Genomic DNA, 20229 nt, shown 5'->3' with positions numbered 1-20229 from the left:
AGGATTCTTCTTATTGTGGATTATTATGCAAAAGTAGTTTCTCAAGGGGAAGTTTCAGAGCACTTAATGATGAGAAATGGGGCAGAGAGAGGAATGAAAGATCATGTATGTCTGCCTCATTAACTCATCGGAACCCTTCTATCTCAGTTTTTCTTATTATCGTGTATTAATTCATCTCTTTCTTGAAAACGTACTTGATTTTGGTATTTGCACACAATAAATGTGGGTGTTGATGGGTACCACCACACCATTTCATCTAATCGAGTTTCAAGGTCAAAAGATGTTTGACTTAAGATCTGCCTGTAGGACAGATAGCAATGGTGAAAGAGATGGACAGAAAATAGAGTGTTTTGGCTTCTGGCTTTCAGCTGCACCTGCTCTTTCTCATTCCTTCTTTTTCTTTCTTATTCCCATTTTCTCTCGCTGTGTGTGCATTTGTGCACACACAGCGAGCATTTGAGTGTTTTTGTGTGTGCGTGTGTTTTCATTAAACATAATTACCAGGATGGCCAAATCCCACCCCTAATACCAGTAGGTTATGAGGCTTGGGGCCTCCTGCAGTACTCTGGAGTGTCAACATACAGTATGTAAACATGATGACTGTACCATGTGCATGAAGCACAATGACAGGGCCCAGAGTAGAGAACTTTAGCTCCTGGAAACAGGCTAATGCTTTCCACTATTTTCTAAGTCAGAGACCGCTTTATTAAATAATGTAAATTTACAGGACATTTCTAATGGCAACTATCATAGGAAATTGTATTATTGATATTCAGACTGCAGTTCATGCTAGACCTAAATAGAGTTTAGAGCACATTTGTATCAGAGAGGGAGCCAGCTCTCCAAAATAATATCCAACCATCAAACTATAATATCAAATGTTATTGAGGTCTTGTTTTCTAAGGACAGCCGGGGGCATTCAGGGAACAACAAACTAAAATCTAATCACAACTGATAATGTTATCACAAAAGTCAGATACGTAAATGTACACAGACAAACACACACACACACACACATTTTCATTTTGATTGTGCTGTCATATATTAGATTTAAGGTGTATTGGATGCTACCTCATTCTGAAGCTTTCTACCCTCACCACCTGCTACCCGGGACATGGGGGAGGAGCCTATCGGAGTGCTCTCAGAATCCAACCAATCACGAACAAGATAGCATGGATAAGGATGAGTCAGCCAATCAGTGAAGCGGGATAAAATGATCGGTTCCTGCTGGGACAAGAGCATAGTGAATTACAAGCCACACCACATAGTTCCACACACAGTGTCTCAAACAGGAGAAAGGTGCGTTTTCTGGATCCCTCTCACATACATAAAGGGAGGGAAGGATCGGGGGTCAGAACCAATCTCACCTTCAGCAGCACCTACACCTATATGTCCAAACACATGCTCAAACTTCCCAGATCTAATGCAAACGGGTTTACAAGTCAAACCCCTCTGTTAGTGTGTGAGTTTCCTCCAAAGGTTGTTTAAGCCTTCTTCAACCCTAGAGGCATCTTCATCTTCTAAATGTACTCTTCAGAGTACATTCAACGTCTATAGATTTGAGTGACCCCTCTGGTGAAGCCAGATGTAGCTGGGTTTCCTATGATCTGAGTTCTCGCGGGGTGGAGCATATGTACAGCCCAGGGCATACGGATGCACGTCCACATCAAACCTTCCCCCTCGCCGTCGTTTTGGCGCTCTACCGCAGTGGAATGTGTCAAAGGGACAGCCATGGCCCGACTCTTAAACCCTGCATGGCCCTGAGATATTTACACGCACATACGCACACACGCACCTCAGTTCCCGAGGATGACAGTGATAGTCTGTGACAGCTCAGAACATGATGACATGGCTGGCAGTCACAGTGCAAGCAGACAGGGGGGGAATCCCTAGGAAATAAATATCACACAAACACACAGATAGAGACGCACACATTAAACCCCTTATGTACAGTATCTTCCCTCTGACACATAAAAAGTTATCCCTGGCACTATGATGTATATGTGGGTGTGGGTGTGTGTATGAGGGTCAAGTGGGGGAAGCTGCGTGGGTAAGAACATGCATCTGAGCTCAGTGCCGCGGCAGCCTTTAGCACAAGACAGGATGGAGAATCCATGTAGCCTGTCAACCTGGAGCACACATGCGTTCTGAACTGTGTCTGAAAAACACACACACACGCAGTGAAATACACAAACAAGCTGAAAAACATACACGCATTCTTATATACACTCACAGACACTTAAGACTGAGGAGGAGGGAGACAGAGTTAGTAACAAATGACCAAAAATAAGGGTAACCAGTATGAAAGAGGAGAAGAGGAGCGGAGAGATGGGTAGAAGAGTTGCAGGATGCACATTCACACACACACATAAGAATGATATACAATGAATGTACAACACATTAATTCCTTCATACACACACTTAGACGAAGTTTGTGGACTTCTGGGGAGGTCGTTCCACCAATAATAAAAGAGCCTGAGGACACAGAGCCAATCCAGGGCAGCTGGAGGACAGCCAGTAAACTGGAGATTGGAGGAGAATAAAACCAGGGGAAGGGCTCTTGGGAAATTCAAAACTAATAGAATATTGTTTTTTTTGTGTTTCTCCATGTGGAAACTGGAGATAAAGTTATCTTTGGAAAAATGCCACAAGAAGGCATGTTCTTTAGGTCAAAGTGTAAAGCGTTTTAGGTTTTGTTGAACTGTGTCTATGCAAACAGTATTAAAACCAAAGAGTTGTAATTCTGATGTTATGTATCCAATACAATCCACTTTTTGTAATTAAAGCTAACAAAGTGATACATCTTGGAGTGAGAGAGTGAGAGAGTGAGTAAGTGTGAGAGAAAGTGAGTGAGTGAGTGAGTGAGTGAGAGAGACAGAGAGAGAGAGAGAGAGAGAGAGAGAGAGAGAGAGAGAGAGAAAGCAACAAAGAGTGCAAATATTTTCAGTGAATTCATCATGCTTTAACTGGAGAGACAGTTTTAGGCGGAAATCCAACATTTCTTCAATGTCACTGAACCCTGTAGAGGACAAGTTGGTTAGACTGCAGGGCGGCAGTTACAGTGAGAGGGAGAAAAACAGGAAAGCCGGGTTGTAAAGGACAGAGGGTGGACTCCATTTGTTTTTCTGATGCATACTCATTGGACCAGGAGGGCTTCTAATTCAATTAAACATGAACTCCCCCAAAAACTTGCTCTTCCTTCTCTTTTTCTCCTGCTTTTACTTAACTATCCCTCTCTGAATCCATTCCTGTATACATGTGCAATGACCTTCCCACTTTCCTTTCTGTCTGTCCCCTATCTTTTCGTGTGGGTGTCTGTTGTATGTCCTGGACATTTGTCTTTGTCTTGTGTGTGCATCTGAGCAGAGGAATTTCACCCATATGACAGGACAAGGACACCTACACACCACTGGAGCCTGACAGGACAATAAGCAATAGCTCTCTCTCTCTCTCTCTCTCTCTCTCTCTCTCTCTCTCTCTCTCTCTCTCTCTCTCTGTGCAGATTAAAGAAAGGGAGAGGCTCTCACACACAAACATGCAGTCTATCTAACATGAAACAGCCCCAGCAACCCTCTCTTGCCATGTCCATGTGTTGCTAAACAACAGCTGTGTGTCCATGCACAGTTCCATCTGAGATCTGAGACAAAGTGGTTCATGATTAGGTTGCTTGATCATCGCAAATACATTCAAATATAACTAGTCATACCACAGCGTGTCTAATACACTACAGAAAACAACCTGTTCTGACTCCCACTACCCCATGGATGGAAAATTAAAGTGGAGATGCTTAAACATAGACTACACATATGTAAAAGGTGCTACACTTGAAGAAAGGTTCATGGAATTGAGTCCCTTAAGATTTTAAAAGGGTCAATGCCGAAGATATGCCAAGGTAAGGTAAATTGTTTGATAACTCTGCAGATTCAAGGACGAAGGCGGAAACAAAGAGCATATGTTCTCACCATTCAGACTTTGGAGATCTACTAAAAGATGATTGGCATAACATCGTGTGTAAAAAGGTTCTTCATCTGAAGCAACCCACCTTGTCGAAGGAGCAATGGCGCCCTCATGTGGCGATGTACGTCACATGAGGGCGTACATCGTCACATGTCGAAGACTTTCAAATACACATGAACGACCCACTGATGAACTGACAGGGTACAGAGCTGCTAGTTGTAGCCAAAAACGAGCCAAGTAGTGAACTGTTGGTGAGTATTATTATTTTATTGATTTACCACCACCTCAAATCTAACACATTCAGCACAGAGAAATCCAGCACAACCAAACTGTAACCACTGGGCCAGGATGCGTTTTTTAAAAACTGTACAAAAAGGTGACATATTTAAAAAGTTCATATCAAGCCTTTTATTTGGTATACAGATAATATTTCATATATTTATACAGTCTTGTATATAGATATAACATGTGCCACTGCAAAGTCACAGACAAAATCTTTATCTTTAATAGGGACGAAACAAAAACAAGAAGAAAGAAAAATATATATATAAGGATACAAACGCGCTCAAGTTGCGTACAGGTAAGAGTGTTGAAGTGAACAATGTTCAAAAACGGAATGATGAGGTAACTGCTTAGCAGAAAGAACTACTGAGACGCTAATAATGGCCCAGATGGATCGAAAGACACACCGGTGGGGCAACCGATGGGGCATGCGGGCATTGTGGCCCTGGGCTCCTCTCCTACTTTACCACACTGCTGCAGTCACAACACCAAATCAGTAGCCGTTGGAAGCTCGCAAACACTAGAGAAGCAAGTCCTCACGTCCTGCGCTGTAAGTTTGGTTGAGACAAGCTACAGCGGTGAAAAGCCAGCGTGCAGCATTTGTAAAACGTCTACGCGATTCAACTGCATCTGACAAACGTTTAGTGGCAGGGGAGTTGTAGCTTGGAGGCAAGTTCCTCAACCTCAGGGACAGACGGTCGACACGCTTCATCCTCCTGGTCATGCAGACGCCTGTTCACCACCAGTGAGGTAGGAATTTTTAAGCACTGGAAAACCTTTATAGACATGGAACTGTCATTTGGTGGTATTCACCCCTATGTAAATCAGTTGGCAGAAGGACTAGATCCCAGACATGATGGTTGAATTCAGGTGGAATGAAGCATATAAGACGCCCTGGTGTGCGCGCGCATACTGTCCTGCTCACATTCATTCACACTCAGACATATCTAAGGTCTGGTACATATAGAAACTCATGCATGCTCAGAAACACCAATCCAGTCTCACAGACAAACACAGAGGTCAGGAATCATACACGCAGGCAATTTTATGTTCATACATATGCATGCACATGTAACAACCAATTAAACTCGGTTACACACACACACACACACACACACACACACACACACACACACACACACACACACACACACACACACACACACACACACACACACACACACACACACACACACACACACACACACACACACACACACACACACACACACACACACACACACACACACACACACACACACACACACACACACACACACACACACACACACACACACACACACACACACACACACACACACACACACACAGGTGCAGTTCAAGCTGAAGGACATTCACAGCTGAGAAGACGTGAGGCTTAACAGAAGTCGATAGGGTTGGACAGGATTGTGTGTTTGTGTGGGCGAGGGGGGGAGGGGGCAGTGCTAAAACTGTTTAACAGTTGGAGTGGTTTGTCTCCCTCTGGTGGTCACTCAGAATCTCGCTGGACCTCGGAGGCGTCGGCGCGACAGATGGGACAAGTCCTGTTAGCCTGGGTCGGGAAGGAAGGAGAGGACAGCAAACAAGAAACGAGAGACGGAGAGAGAGTGAGGCAGATGAAGACAAACAAAGTTTTGGGTTCAAAACCTTTAAACTAAATACATCAGTCAATAGCAAAACATCTTACCCTTAGCCACTTGTCGACGCACTTGCCATGGAACTCGTGACTGCAGGGTAGAACTCTCAACAGCTGGCGAGACTCAAAATCACTCATACACACCACACACCTGTGGGGAAAGCACATTAATATGGGCAAAAACATAACAACCAATAACCAACGTGCAAGATTGTAAACCCCAATTAACCTCTGATCCAACTGGCTGCTTCAAGGGGACAGAGGAAGACAGAAAGCGCATCAAAACACTGAGAGAAAGAGCGATAGAGCACTCACAAGGTCTGTTCTGACTGGTGGTTGTTGGGGTTGAAGCGGTAGGAGGGCAGCTGCTCGATGTCCCCCTTGGTCAGGCCCCGGAGCTTGGCCTCGCCCAGCCGCTCCGCCAGGTTGAGCAGGGCCTCGTAGTTCTCCACCTCCCCATCGTCCACGTCCAGCTCCAGGCTGATGGCGGGGCCTGCGGGCTGCACGGGCAGCATGGACCTGGGGGAGCACAGGACCAGGAGGAGACACTTCATGACACTGAACGCGCAAGGTGTGGATCAGTAGTTTAAAGGTGTGGATCAGTAGTTTAAAGGTGTGGATCAGTAGTTTAAAGGTGTGGATCAGTAGTTTAAAGGTGTGGATCAGTAATTTAAAGGTGTAAGCAGTTCCAGATACAGCACCGACGCCATGATAAGGAGGGATGGTTAAACCGCCTACGGTGAGATTCCTCCAGGAGGTCATGAAAGATGCTCGTTTTAGCTTTTCACAAAAATCCCCAAAGGGGCCAATGAGCTACTTACAGGAAGTAAGGCAGGAAGCTGGGGTGGTAAGGCGAGGGTGGCAGTGGCAGCTGGGAGCGGTGGCGTCGCCCTGGGATACGACGAGGCATGAAGTTTGGATACGACTGAGAAGCAGAGAGCGAGAGAGAGAAAAAACAAACAAAACGTGGAAATCATTTACAATTAATACATCTTAAACGTGCCTCACTGAACTCTCTTTTCATGTGGGGGTGGGGTATAGCTCACCACTCCAAAGAACTCCTGTGGCAAAGGATCATGGGAGAGGAAGTGCAGCTGGGTGGAGTGGGGGGGCAGTGAGGGGTGTGTGGCAGGGGGGTAGTGGAGCCCCGCCCCCAACGACAGGTGCTCCCCCAGGAGCTCCACATCGTTCTCTATCCTCTGCAGGGGCTGGCACCGATGGATGACAAGAGACAGGGAGGACGAGAGACAGACAATCAAAATGAAGGTTGCAAGTGCCTTCCTAGAGACTCAAGAGTGTTGAACGACCTTAATGTCAGTTCCTGTAAATTCACATGGAAAGTTTTCACCACTGAAAATTCCTGTCATTTTGCAACTCCAACTAGGATAGCCGTTTGCTCTGTAGCTAGCACGACATTTATTCCTGTAGAATAACCTAACTTAACTACACGGACAAGGACGTAGCTACATTGCTAACTCCTTTATAAACTACACACCAGCTAGAACACTGCGATCATCAAATGCAGGCCTATTAGAGGTCACCAGAAGCGGTCATAAGAAGATTGGTGATTCGGCCTTTGTCAATTACGCCCCAAAACTATGGAACAAATTACCCATAAATATTAGGGAAGCAAACACTCTAGACATTTTTAAAAGACAGCTTAAAACCTACCTTTTTACCGAAGCATTTAAGTAATTTTATCTCAAAAGGGTTTTCCTACTTTTAAAGTTGTTTTCTCTCTTGAACAGAGATCTTATTGGGATTTTTATTTTTGTTTGAATGGTTTATCACTTGTATTATTGTTTTTATTGATTTTATGTAAAGCACCTTGAGCTACAATTCTTGTATGAAATGTGCTATATAAATAAAGTCTTACTTACTTACTCTTACTTAACAGACTCATCTCACCCAACCCCCCCCCCACACACACAGAAACATGATCCGTACGCCCCACTCAGACACTCACCGAGCGGGCCTGCTGGGTGGGGTAGGGTCCGAACTGGCCCGGCTGAGGCAGGTGAGCGGGGTGGTGGGACAGGTGTGGGGGTGGTTGATGGGAGAGGTGGGGGGGCAGGAGGAAGGCGGGGTCACTGGAGAGCAGCGAGGGGAAGTGGTAGGGCATGGGCAGGTGCTGCACAGAGCAGGTCTGCAGAACCTGAGGAAGGGAGGGAGAGTGTCAGCTCCCACCAGATCTGCTTCACAGTCACTGCTCATCCATCACACAGATTAGACATCCAGCCCATCTCAGCAGGCAGACAGAGGGACACAGTCACTGGTGGAACTCACAGGCGGTGCCACGCTGCAGACGGGGTAATGCTGACCGCTGAAGACCACTGAGCATGCTGGGAGCTGCTGGGGGGCGGAGCGGGGGGGCAGGCCAGGGGGGGCCCCTGGAGGAGAGACTGGGTAGGACACCTGAGCAGAAGCCTGCGGGCGGGGGAGAACGAAGGGAAACAGTTACTCAACAAATCAATATCTTGCGCTCTTGTGCATTTACCGTCCGTCCACCAATTTCTTCCACCTGAATCTGACACACTTGACTCACTTCATAACCACACACAAAACATTCAAAAACCCCACCAAACACACTTTAGGGGCCTACACTAGACACACACTCGCCACCAGAGACTTGCCATCAACTGCCAGCCATTTACATTTCTGAGTAAAAACAAGACATGACCTTGACCTAAAAAATGAAGACAAAGAAAATAGCTACCAACCTGGTCATGGAGATCAAGCATCATGGTGCTCTGCTGCTGGGGAGGGTGGGGGTGCTGGGGAGGGTGGGGGTGCTGGGGAGGGTGGGGGTGCTGGGGAGGGTGGGGGTGCTGGGGAGGGTGGGGGTGCTGGGAGTGGGCGGCGGGGTGCAGCAGCCGAGGAGACAGGTTGGAGGGGTGGAGGCTCCGTGGGGACAGGTTGGAGGGGTGGTAAGGCCTCTCATCGAGGGGAGGACCCCGGGGGGCCTGCTGGGCGAAGGGGTACGTCTGGGGGAGCGTGGCGTGGCGGTAGTTCTCGTCCTGGGGCCCAGAGGGGGGGCCGTGGTGGGGGTGAGGGTGAGGGGGAAGGTGGTGGTGGTGGGGGTTGTGATGGTGGTAATGGTGCTGGTGTTGGTGGTGGGGGTGAGGGTGGGGGTGAGGGTGGTGACGGGTGAGGCGGTCCCGGCGGCCACGCTGGCGTCTCATTGGAGGGCTGGGGAGGGTCAGATTAGCACCGTCATCAGTACTATGGTTATCATCATCAGTGCCATGGTCATCATCATCAGAGGGCGCTGCGAGGGTGCTCATACCTGCGGCGGTTGCGGACGGGCGTGTGGCAGCGCTCGGGCATGTAGTGGGGGTGAGGACGGCGACTGGGGGGCAGCTCCCACGGACGGATGGGGGAGGAGGGAGTCGGGGGGGAGACCGAGCTGAGGTCCAAGACAGACTGCTGGGAGAGACGCTGTCGCTTAGGGCTCGGACTGTCCTCCATCTGGAGGAAGAGACAGGAGGGGGATAGAGAGACAAAAGAATTTCATTTACTGGTCTGTTAGCAGGTACAGATATCATGACAAATACATATATGTATATCATATCTACATTATGTAAATACCATGTTACTGGTATAACACAGCCATATAGGAATTTGACTAAATCTTGTGACATCATTTAATAAGGTGGTACTAAGAGGTTCTTCCAAACTACAGGTGGATTATCCAGCTCACCTTGTCCCGGTCGTCATTGCACACACTGTCTGAGTGAAAGTGAAGCCCTCCCCCTAGAGGATGGAGCGAAAACAACAGCCTGAGGTCAAACACCAAACATCACAACAAGCGCCAAGACCTCATCCTGCTTCACCATCACAAATACACCAGTAGTCACTCCCTCCCCCTCTTTCCTAAGTATTATTTTTCATCAGTAATAAAAATTATCTAAGGGCCCAGCAAAAGTGTTTGGTGTTCAAAAATGGATGATGTGTGGATTATGACTGGCCACAATCACCCTGGCCTGGGTTGAAAGTCTGCGTCTGAGAGAGACGGGGAAAAGGAGAGAGAACTCCGAGAGACACTGATCTATTACAACTCTCACCAACTGTCCCTCTGACCTCAAACATGACTCTGCTCTGCCTTTCTACACTCACGCACACAAAACACACCAACCTCCAAGCACGCGCACACACACACAATCACCACCAATCCCACAGACACACAGAGTTGTCCTTGTGCTCTTCTGAAGGGATTTTTATTATCTCACATATACAGTATATATATATACAGTGGTGTTCTGAATGTTTTCAAATCACTCCTATATAGGAGGGATTTGAAAACATTCAGCCTGTTTAAAGACAACAGATCTGAAAACATTCAGAGCACCACTGTCTACCCCTCCTTCAGCAAGCCCCCTCAGCCTGTTTAAAAACAACAGATCTGAAAGGCCTCTGCCTCTCTTTCTTCCCTTTGCGATGGTGCTCTGGAGCGCTGTGAAGTCTGCAGAGAATGACAGCTCAAAGAGGCCCAGTCGGCAGCTGCAGAGAACAGGCCACTTGCATGAGGGCTCCGACCGAGACACCAGAAAACACAAAAGCAGAAAGGGGGGGGGAACTGAGGTCCAGACATGTTTCAAGCCTTGCTGCTCTTGACAACTGAACACCAACAGCTTCCAAGACTAAACTGTAAGACTTTATCGACATAACAAATTTAGCTGCACAAAACATCCAGTGTTGTCTGTTAGAGCTAAAAGAGATAGACACACGCCAAGAAAGAAGGAAAATGAGAGACTGAAAATGATAATGATATTCTCAGCCCTTCCAGATCCAGTCCTGACACATTCCCCTGAAAGTGATGTTAAGAGTTGTGAAATCCTGAGCGCTCAACTCCCACACACACACACACTTCAGAAAAAGGCATCTGCAGCTGCTAAGAGAAACGAGGAGGATCAAACAGCTGGGAGACGGAGCATTTCAGTCATGCACACATGAATCCCTCTTTGTAGTGTCTGTGCCTGCAAACTGGGATGTGTGTGAATGTGTTCCTCTGCGTGGGTTATTTTGGGTCGGGAAACAGCAGTGCAATGCCATTACAACAGCGCTCCATTAAAAGCTTGTATTCATTCATGGCTCTTTCTGCCGAGGGCAATGCACTCCATTAGAATGACACGCTGCTTCCTCCTGCTGCTACTTCCTGGTTAGTGGAATCCACTAATATCACTTTTAAAGTTCAGGCACTTCGGACCTCATGTAACTCTGTGGTATTGAAGAGAAGGGTTTAAAGTGACAAATAACAGGTTCAAAAGTTCTAGGTAGGTGCTCTTATGGACCTTTGCTGTGCTCTCTGTTTAGGAATGTGTATTTAAAATATGATTCAGTCAATGCTAATACTAATACTCCAGATCAAATGAGTGACAACTCACTATCCATCTATCGCTTACTGGAAACGTGTTCATACTGAGCCTTTGGGTGATTAATTTCTAATGACCAAGTGCTGAGAAGGTCCAGCTTTGTCAAAAAGGACTGGTTCCATTCTAACCATAACAAAACATAAGCAGGAAAAAACAGCATGGAGATTACATGGAAAGCCCAAATCAGCAATATTACAGACATCATACTGCTTTGAGCAGTGTGCTAGGCCTGCACTTCACACCAGTCATACCACCAGCAGTATAATCACCTAGGAGGTGAGATGCATGCAGATGAGAAGTCTGCCCTGTGATGCAGCATGTAGCTTACCAGCGCCAAGATGTCTGTGTGCTCCGTGAGAAGCATGCCGCTGAGCCCCGGCAGGTAGGTAGTTCCCCTGGGTATGTTGGTTATCCGTGTAGCTGCGTGCCCCGTGAGGCATCCACCCGGGGTTGTTCTGTTGGGGGTAGTTAACCCCGACCCCGCCGCTGGAATTTAACATACTCCCGTTGCCGATTGCGTTGCTGCCGTTCCCTCCCCCGTTCATGCCATAATGATAGAATCCTGACCGCGATCGTGAGCGAGTCCTCGGGGGGTCCATGGCTGAAGGAGGTGGTAGTGTGAAGCTGTATTGAGGTAGATGGCTGATGTCTGGACGAGGTTCACCGTAGCAGGAGCCTCCTTTTCAGGCCGACTTGTCTCCTCGTCCCCTTATCCGCCTGGGTATCTCCGTTGCAGTCTTCTTCCTCCGCATTAACCGTTTGTTAAAAGGAGAGGTAAACTGCTAGTACCGAATAATAGGTAGGCTACAGAGCCGTTATCTAATGCTCATCATGCATAAGCAATAGGTCTTTCTTTTCGACTCCCCCGAGTCCAGCTGTGTTGTTGCACCTCAGCTCACGCAGTGAGTGCAGAACGCTCGCCCTAAAACGATTTTATATCCCTGTTAAATCAATAATGTGGTATCAGTTGCAGTAATGATCACACCACCAAGACACAACAGCCTGGATGGCATACCAACATTTTCATTATTTCAAAACTGCAGCCAGATGAAGGAACAGTTGAACCAGATCGCTTTATGTTACAATTTCTCCAGTATGGAAGCCTGGCAGATATCCCCATGTTCTCTACGCCACGCAAATAAATATTTGTAGTTTATTTGAGCACAACAAAGTTCCACGTAGTTGGCGTGCAAATCTCGCTTTTTTTTCTTTCTTCTTTTACAAATAATTTGAAAATATAAGATATGACTCAGATATTAGTACTGATACCTTTCAACTACTTTTGGTCTTGGTTAGTTAGCATTCGGCGCTACTAGCTCGTCAAGCACGCAAGGCAGCACAAACCAAGGGGAGTCTAGCTACTACTACTACCTAGCTAGCTAGCGTTAACTCGGTACTGTACTGTAGCACTAGCCAGCTTAATCGACCAAAATGTACGTAGCTACATATTAAACTATTAGATTGATCACATGAAACCTTTGAAATCTGAAACATACTGCCACATTATTTAGCAATCTCAGTATTCTTGCCCGGTTAGCTCAATCTAGTTATCGCCTAAAAATATACCATTGTCGTAGCTATCATTGCTAGCCTAGCTAGCTAACAACAACAGGAAAGCTAGCCGAGTTAGTCAAACAAGCCAGAGCAGCCGACATTTCAAGCTACCCAGCGATGTAGTTCAGCAAGCACACTAACCTCTTTGAATTTTTTTTTGGTTACAGCAGATATTGGTACGCGAATCCTCTGTTTGGAGCAAACAACTGTGTTCATTTGTGTTCAGATTATTGGTCTTCGTCCAATTTAAATCCACACACTATACATTCGCTGCTGTTTTCTCTAGATGTCAGTGGGGAGCGCAAGTGAAGATCAATCAATGGGATTTTCAGATCTGTTGCCAGGCTAGTCAAATAGAATACAGAACAAATGAAACGATTTGTCCTTTCACGCCCAAAATAAAATAAAATACGGCAAATACGGCTACTTGCAATGATTCACTTTGTACGATGTTTTCAAAGAGATTACAACAGAATGCAACGAAATGGGCGGTGACAATGTATCAAGGAAACGGAACTCGATGCCATAATCGATGCCATGATCGACTCGTTTTGTCTGACAAACGACTAGTAATAACCACGCTACTTAATAATTGAGCAGACCGTTTCAGCACACGAATCGAGAAATTACATTGTATAGTGTGGCGTGATTTGAGCACAAGGCATACATACTATGTTATTAATAATAACATGTTTGGCAACATCTTAAAATATAATAAACATCTTAAAATATAATAACTTATTATATTTTAAAATGTTGCCAATCATGCCTAGGTGTATACTGTAAAATATTATAATTCTTGTTTTTTGTTATAAAATAAATGTATTCTATTCTAAAAAGCAATAGATTAGTAACTCTTTTCCAGACCTGGCCTGCCCCATCATGTCCTACTATGTCCTGCAATGCTTCACACTAGTGATCTACAACAAACTGAATGGTTGTAATTTTACCCTCTCATTCTCCCTCTAATTTCCTACACCATTATAATGTGCAGTGAAAAAGCTGTTTTAAACCACACATGTGATAAAGGGTATGCTTATAATGTGTAAAACCAATAAAAACAATTGTGTGTTTGTAACTGCAAACATACCGACATGTGGAGTGTGTGTGTGCGCGTGTGTGTGAAAGGGAAAGAAATAGCAAACATCAGATCAAATTGAAAGATTTCTCTTAACAAGAATGTCGTTTTCTGTAATCTGTAGCAAAATGATTTGTTCCAGGCATGCAAGGCAGTTTGGAAATATACATGAAAATACAGCATCTTAATCAAAATGTGACACAATGCAATTTTCTGGCCCAGATGGAAAAACGTTACCGAAACATTTTGGCCTGCCAACTTGGAATAAAAAAATAGGACCACAACGGAAGTTACTCTGCTCTGCATTGCATCATATTTTTCCATGTCCATAAAAACCAAATGTTCTTTAGTCCTTAAAACAAAAGACCAGGATTTAACAGATGTAAATAAATAAATGTTGTCTGGCTGGGAGCATTATCAAGTGCCTTGCATGATTACTACTTCTACTTCCTTTCCAGTCATAAGACAGGCCTGAGGCAGCAAGTTCATTCTGAGGTTGGTCATGTATTCAGGAGTCACACACCCATCCTAACTCCTGCGGTTCCGTACCCTGTGTTTGATGGAGAGAAGGGTCTCGTCCATGGGTCCAAGGTCATCTCGCAAATACAGATCCCCACGTTTCATCCCTCCTTTCTTTTTCCACCTCTCTGCCTCTCTGCTCTTCCTACTCTTCTCCCTGCTCTGGCTCCTTCTCCCCCTCTCTTGACTGTTCCTCCTCTTCTGCAGTGGAGGTGAGGAGTCCCTATAGCGGTTCCTGTGCATGTCTTTGGCATGGCTCTCTTTGTCAAAGCCATCCCATGTGGTGTTCCCTAGCCCCCCTTCACGCCTGGCCTGGGCTTCTCTCCTCAGCATCTTTACCTTCCGCCTCTCCCTGCGTCTTTCTGGCCATGTCTTCCTCCTACCCCCCTCCCTCCGACCCTCCAGGCCCCTCTTCTTGGGAGCTGGGGGCTCCTCCTCATCGCTGGCCTCTGTAAGCTCAGAAGCCCTCTTGTGCTCTGGAAGCGAGGTGTCGCCAATCTGTGTCGAGTCTGGGTTTGGGCAAAATCAATTTGCTATTTATATATACTCAGCTACTGTAGTTGTGAGTGTATGTGCGTTTGCATGCTGATTAAGTGAAAACACATATTACCCCTGCATTTCTTCTGTATCCCAGCATCGTCTATGAGGTTGTCTCGCAAGTCATCATAGCGACAGACATATGGGAGGGAGGGAAACGTCCCACTGATCATCCTTCTCACGGTACACTCCTGCAAAAGAGAAACCGAGCAACGGTTTCCCCCCCCCATCTCAAAAGAATGAGATGGGGGGGAAAAGGATAACGACAAAACGACGAGAGTAAATTAGAGAAGGAACCAGTCCATCACACAGGTAATGTGTGACGGAAGAGGAGAGCAGGAGAGAGGAGAGAATATTCTCATTCATACATGCCCATAGTGTCCTCTCCTGGAGCAGTTGTAGCAGTGGGCGGAACGATTCCTGTAATTGGGGGCGTGGTCTCTGTGTGGCCTGTGGGGTACTCGGTCTTGAGTCTGAGGAAGGTGAAAACACAGATGTAAGAGTGCTTAGGTCCAGCACTTCAACACTCCTCTTTTCTTCTCTTTCCACCAATCACGGTGACTCACTGTGAGGTGGTACTGTCTCCATGTGTCTGGGCAGCCCTGTTGAGAGTGCAGAGAAACCCATAAGGACAGAGTACAGGCATGGAACAAAGCATGTCAGAAAAAAACAGACAGGTGAACAACAAACCGAAAAAAGTACAAGTGCAGTTTTTATTTATTCATAGCAAAACCTCACAACCTACAAGCTAATGGTTGTGTGTAAACACAACGATGGACAAACATTTCCTGATAGACTTTATCAGAGGCACCACACAAACACAGAAAATACATATGCACACACACACACACACACACACACACACAGGCAGTGGACATGCACACAGACTCACATCAGAGAGGTGGCCAGTCATCCCACAGCGGTGGCAGTGCTGGTACCAGACAGGGGGCTTTGGGCAGGCCTGGTACCCATGGGAGGGGAGTCCGCAGCTGGGACAGTGCCGGCCAGGACAGGCCCTCTGGAAGTGGCCCTGAAGCCCACACAGCACACAGGTGGGCCGCTTCTACGGACAGAAACACCAAGCTGGTGACTAGTGATCCATTTCAAGCATCATTGTCAATGCAGTATAAAGTATACGCTGTTCTGTGTGTATACACTGTTCTGTGTGTATACACTGTTCTGTGTGTATACACTGTGTGTGTATACACTGTGTGTGTGTATACACTGTGTGTGTGTATACACTGTGTGTGTGTATACACTGTGTGTGTGTACACTGTGTTTGTGGGGGGGGTCCTACCCTGGGGATGGGGCAGTTCCTGACCAGATGTCCTGTCTTGTTGCAGTTGTGACAGGTCAGACTCCGGTCGGGGGTGTAATAGCGGCTGGGTCGTGATTGGTTGTATACTCCCTGGGCATTAAAGAGAACCATGACAACACCTCCTAGCCAGCCAATCATCTCAGACCAAATGTGCCTCTCACAGACTACTCTAACAGATGAAATCAAATTTTTATATACAGTACATCCCCTTCGTGATTTTGCAGTAATGATGAGACTACTACCTTGTCTTTTGCTGATATGGCCCAGTCGGTATTAAAGGCAATTTTTGACTTCTGTTCTTCTGTTGGGATGACAGAACACTTCAGAACAAGGCTCCAAGAACATAACTGGTGGGACCATAATACTGTGTGGATAACGTGCCTGCTTAATCAACCACTAAGGGCATCCTTGCTTAAAATACAACAAATGCACAAGTTTCTGGATGATTTATTCAATATATTCCACTGTGGTAGTACAAACGTTCCACAGTCATTCAGAAAGTCTATTGAACTGTCACAGTTCTAACTGCAAACTTTTCATTGCCTTTGTAGTTTTCACTATTGGGGAAAATACAGAACTTTCCCTCTGTATATGTAACTCACAGTGTGTACATGCTTTATTGTTTGTGTAATAATTGTATGACGACCTCAGACACTCTGTTTTGTCTTTGGAACTTTTATTGCTTAAGGGAACTCAACCTCAGCCTCTACAATGCGAAAACTCAACTGCTATTGTATGTAACTTTCTGTCAGGGGAACTGTCACTGTGTAACTATCATTATGTGTGGAACTCCCATTGTCTATGGAACACATTGTGGAAGTCTTGTTGTATGTGGAAGCATAGATGTATATCTATGTGTGGAAGTCTTGTTGTATGTGGAACTCTTGTTGTATGTGGAAGTCTTGTTGTATGTGGAACTCTCCTCATCTGTGGAACTCTGCCTTGGTCACTAATAGGTTAGTGCTCTGTCCTATCTGGTCTGGTGTTATGATGTCATAACACCGGTCCTCACCCTCATCTCCAGAATCTGACTCTGAACTTCCACTGCTCCAGTAGCCCAGGTTGAGCTGAATTTTCCTGTCTCCATCCTGCTCTTCTTCTTCCAGGATCATCCACTCCTCTATGGGCTCGTCACAGTCCACGTCCTGATCCTCTTGGTCTGAGTTTCGGCCATCCCTGGAGGATGGACTGGGGCACCTGACTTGTTTATATCGGCATGCGGAAAAGGGGAAGGCCAGAACTAGGGGAGGAGAGTTGCCTGGAATGGCGAGGGGAACCCTTTGTGAGCTGGGTGTCCGTTGTAATGAACTAAAACCCAACTCACTTTCTCCCTCTGAGGCACTGTCACATCCCTCAATGTAGTGTACGCTGTATCGTCGTACAGTTAGTTCAGCGCCATCCGTCTTTTTCCCACCAAACATCAGTTAACCAAACATATCACCGTACAATAAACATATTGGAGGAAATGAACCCCGCTCTAAACGTCATGTGCCTTAGCATTAGCTAGCTAGCCTGGCTAAATACCTGTCAACAAAGACACGTGTAGTAGTAGTCATGTGTAATGATTAATAATCTAAAAAAATACAAAAAGAATCGTGCTCATAAAATTTCTTATTTTTACATATGATATATTCCAAATTATCTCTTAGAAAAGACGGCTAGTTTATGACACTGAGTTTTCAATGCAAAGCTCCTCAGTGGATGACCGAAAACCATCGCAGGGTTTTACGCTACACGACGGTACAAACTCAAATATTTGTTGGACAACAAAAGTTGAAGTCGCTTAGTTTTATGCACTAGCGTAGTTTAGTACTGTCTTTTTTGTTAATGTCTTTCCTTGGCAGGCGACTCTGTAGTTAGTTTCGTTGCTATGCCAGATGGTTACCCAATTGAAAGTAGAGGTGTGCGTACATGGCATGCGCTGTTCAGAAGGTGCCAAAAAGCTTCAGAAAACGGCGCTGCACCAAGCACTGTGTGATCCCACCTTTGAGCATCTGTATTTGAACTGCACCTTTCATGTAGGCTGATCTCAACATTTCTTTGTTATTCCTTTCGTCAGTTCCCACACTTGAAGTAGATTATATAGGCTAGTCTATAGATTAAAGCAAATTACTATTCTTCCAACAATTAAATACAATATTTGAAACATTTGGATTTACTTTTGTGATGGAGATACGCTGCGGCAAAGTACCACTCAACATGCAAAGTAAGTAGAAGTGTTCTTGCCAATGATCTATTGATGTATCCTACTTCGCTAGATTATATTAGCGAAACATTTTCTACAATAATATTAAAGTGTGCGTGTTCTAGAGAGTCTGTGTGGCAAGCGCTGTGCAACAAACGGAACGTGCGTAAAGTTGAACCATAAATGTCTCCAATGCCCAGGGCAAGGTGGGGTGAACCAGCTGGGTGGGGTGTTTGTTAACGGACGACCGTTACCACAATTAGCCAGACAGCGCATCGTGGATATGGCGCACCAGGGTGTTCGTCCGTGCGAAATATCCCGCCTGCTGCGCGTCAGTCACGGCTGCGTCAGCAAGATATTATCCAGGTGAAAATAACTCACATAAATTGTTATCTGATTATGTTGAGCACTGTGCATAACCACCAGAGCTGCGTAAACTCCCTTTACTCAGGTTCCATGAGACGGGTAGCACCAGGCCAGGGGTGATAGGGGGCTCCAAGCCCAAGGTGGCAACCCCCAAGGTGGTGGAAAAGATCATCGGGCTGAAGCAGAGGCATCCTGCCATGTTCGCGCGGGAGATCAGAGAGAGACTGCTCCTGGAGCGGGTGTGTGACCATGACAGAGTACCCAGCGTTAGCTCCATCAACAGGTGTGTCTGTGTGGGTGGGTGTTGATAAATGCTACAATAGCCTACATATCATGATAAGAATTCTATTGGTTATTTCCTTGTCTCTTTTCAGGATAATAAGAGATAAAGTTCAACTTCATCCTCTTTCTTGTGAAATAGGTACAGTATGTGCCCTTCTACTCTACCTATTTTGACACTCTTCACTCTCTTTCCAAACATCTTCTAATCTTTGACCCCCTCAGTGTCAGTTACCACAGGTAACAGCTTCTCTTCTAACTCCTACTCTATCACTGGTATTCTGGGAACTGGTTCAAACGCAAGCAAAAGTGTCAAAGGTAGCGTGTGTATTTGTTTGCTTGCTGTTTTTGTAGCATTGCTTGAAAAATATATAAACTCATTGGTGATATGTTAATGTTAGTCTGGGTTTAACAACCTTCCCAGTGTGTAACCCACCTCCAACCTCGAGGCTCCTCTCTTTACCCAGCATGCACTCTGTCGCCACCCGACATTCCATCTTCCTCACACTCTCATTACAGGCCTGCTTACACCTCCAGTGTTTCATCACATAATCTATTAGTGGTGGAAGAACACATACTTGCCTGCATACTTTCAGCATTTCATCATGTCACCAATTATAGCAAAACAACAGGGAAAGCCTGGAAACGAGGGATAGGATAGCAAGAAGAGCAGGAGAGAGGGAGAGGAACTGAGTGCTAAATGCAAGAACAGACAGAATTCCAAACATTGGTCTGATATGAAATTTATGAAAATTATTTTCCAGGTGATTTCCCAAGCAGTTTCTATTCTGAAAATCACAGTTCCTGCCAAACCGAAGCCTGGAGACTCTCAAACCTCAGCTTGACATCTCGCTCCAACCTGCCAACTAACCTCAGCCATAGCCTGCCTGGTCAGTCCTGTCAATGTGCTTACCTTTAGCACAGTCTCTTACAACAAAACCTAGCTAATGCTACATCCGTTTTTCATACTTGCCCAAACTACTCTGTTTTAACATGAAGTTACAGAAACACTGCACTGATTATTTTCTTATGGTCTGCAGGGAAGCCATGCTGCTACAGCTAAGATGGAGAGAAGAAAAAGTCACTCACTAGTATAATCATTGTGATAAAAGCCATCACTCACTGCAGTATGGTATTGTCTTTATG

At 45.8% G+C, this 20229-nt stretch overlaps 3 protein-coding genes across 6 annotated transcripts; 1 reads left to right on the top strand and 2 right to left on the bottom strand.

Annotated features, from left to right (window-relative positions):
- Nucleotides 1-5549: 5549 nt before the first annotated feature.
- LOC136954036 (E3 ubiquitin-protein ligase RNF38-like) lies at nucleotides 5550-13142 on the bottom strand. Of its 3 annotated transcripts, XM_067247563.1 has the most exons (12): nucleotides 12943-13142; nucleotides 11576-12188; nucleotides 9576-9628; nucleotides 9162-9343; nucleotides 8596-9064; nucleotides 8162-8302; nucleotides 7842-8030; nucleotides 6922-7083; nucleotides 6697-6800; nucleotides 6191-6394; nucleotides 5927-6026; nucleotides 5550-5791 (listed from the first exon to the last, which is right to left on the bottom strand). In XM_067247563.1, exons 2-12 carry the CDS (start codon nucleotides 11844-11846, stop codon nucleotides 5729-5731), a joined length of 1938 nt encoding a protein of 645 aa, XP_067103664.1. In that variant the 5' UTR covers nucleotides 11847-12188; nucleotides 12943-13142; the 3' UTR covers nucleotides 5550-5728. The 3 variants fall into 3 exon arrangements, with proteins under 3 accessions (XP_067103664.1, XP_067103665.1, XP_067103666.1); XM_067247564.1 differs by lacking the exon at nucleotides 12943-13142 and having other exon boundaries at nucleotides 11576-12421; XM_067247565.1 differs by lacking the exon at nucleotides 12943-13142 and having other exon boundaries at nucleotides 9576-9600; nucleotides 11576-11685.
- Nucleotides 13143-13952: 810 nt separating this feature from the next.
- LOC136954228 (zinc finger CCHC domain-containing protein 7-like) lies at nucleotides 13953-17936 on the bottom strand. Of its 2 annotated transcripts, XM_067247811.1 has the most exons (8): nucleotides 17266-17936; nucleotides 16496-16554; nucleotides 16233-16343; nucleotides 15828-15998; nucleotides 15502-15537; nucleotides 15304-15408; nucleotides 15009-15126; nucleotides 13953-14907 (listed from the first exon to the last, which is right to left on the bottom strand). In XM_067247811.1, the coding sequence occupies exons 1-8, from the start codon at nucleotides 17672-17674 to the stop codon at nucleotides 14408-14410; spliced, it is 1509 nt and encodes a 502-aa protein (XP_067103912.1). In that variant the 5' UTR covers nucleotides 17675-17936; the 3' UTR covers nucleotides 13953-14407. The 2 variants fall into 2 exon arrangements, with proteins under 2 accessions (XP_067103912.1, XP_067103913.1); XM_067247812.1 differs by lacking the exon at nucleotides 15502-15537.
- A 739-nt stretch (nucleotides 17937-18675) lies between these two features.
- Nucleotides 18676-20146, top strand: LOC136954486 (paired box protein Pax-5-like). The gene is made up of 5 exons (XM_067248115.1): nucleotides 18676-18804; nucleotides 18890-19087; nucleotides 19179-19225; nucleotides 19848-19973; nucleotides 20124-20146. Exons 1-5 carry the CDS (start codon nucleotides 18722-18724, stop codon nucleotides 20144-20146), a joined length of 477 nt encoding a protein of 158 aa, XP_067104216.1. The 5' UTR covers nucleotides 18676-18721.
- Nucleotides 20147-20229: the final 83 nt, after the last annotated feature.

Source organism: Osmerus mordax, chromosome 12 (assembly GCF_038355195.1).
Source record: "Osmerus mordax isolate fOsmMor3 chromosome 12, fOsmMor3.pri, whole genome shotgun sequence".
NCBI classification, from domain to species: domain Eukaryota; kingdom Metazoa; phylum Chordata; class Actinopteri; order Osmeriformes; family Osmeridae; genus Osmerus; species Osmerus mordax.
Note: the sequence above shows the minus strand (reverse complement) of the source record. Positions and strands in the feature narration are given on the sequence as shown.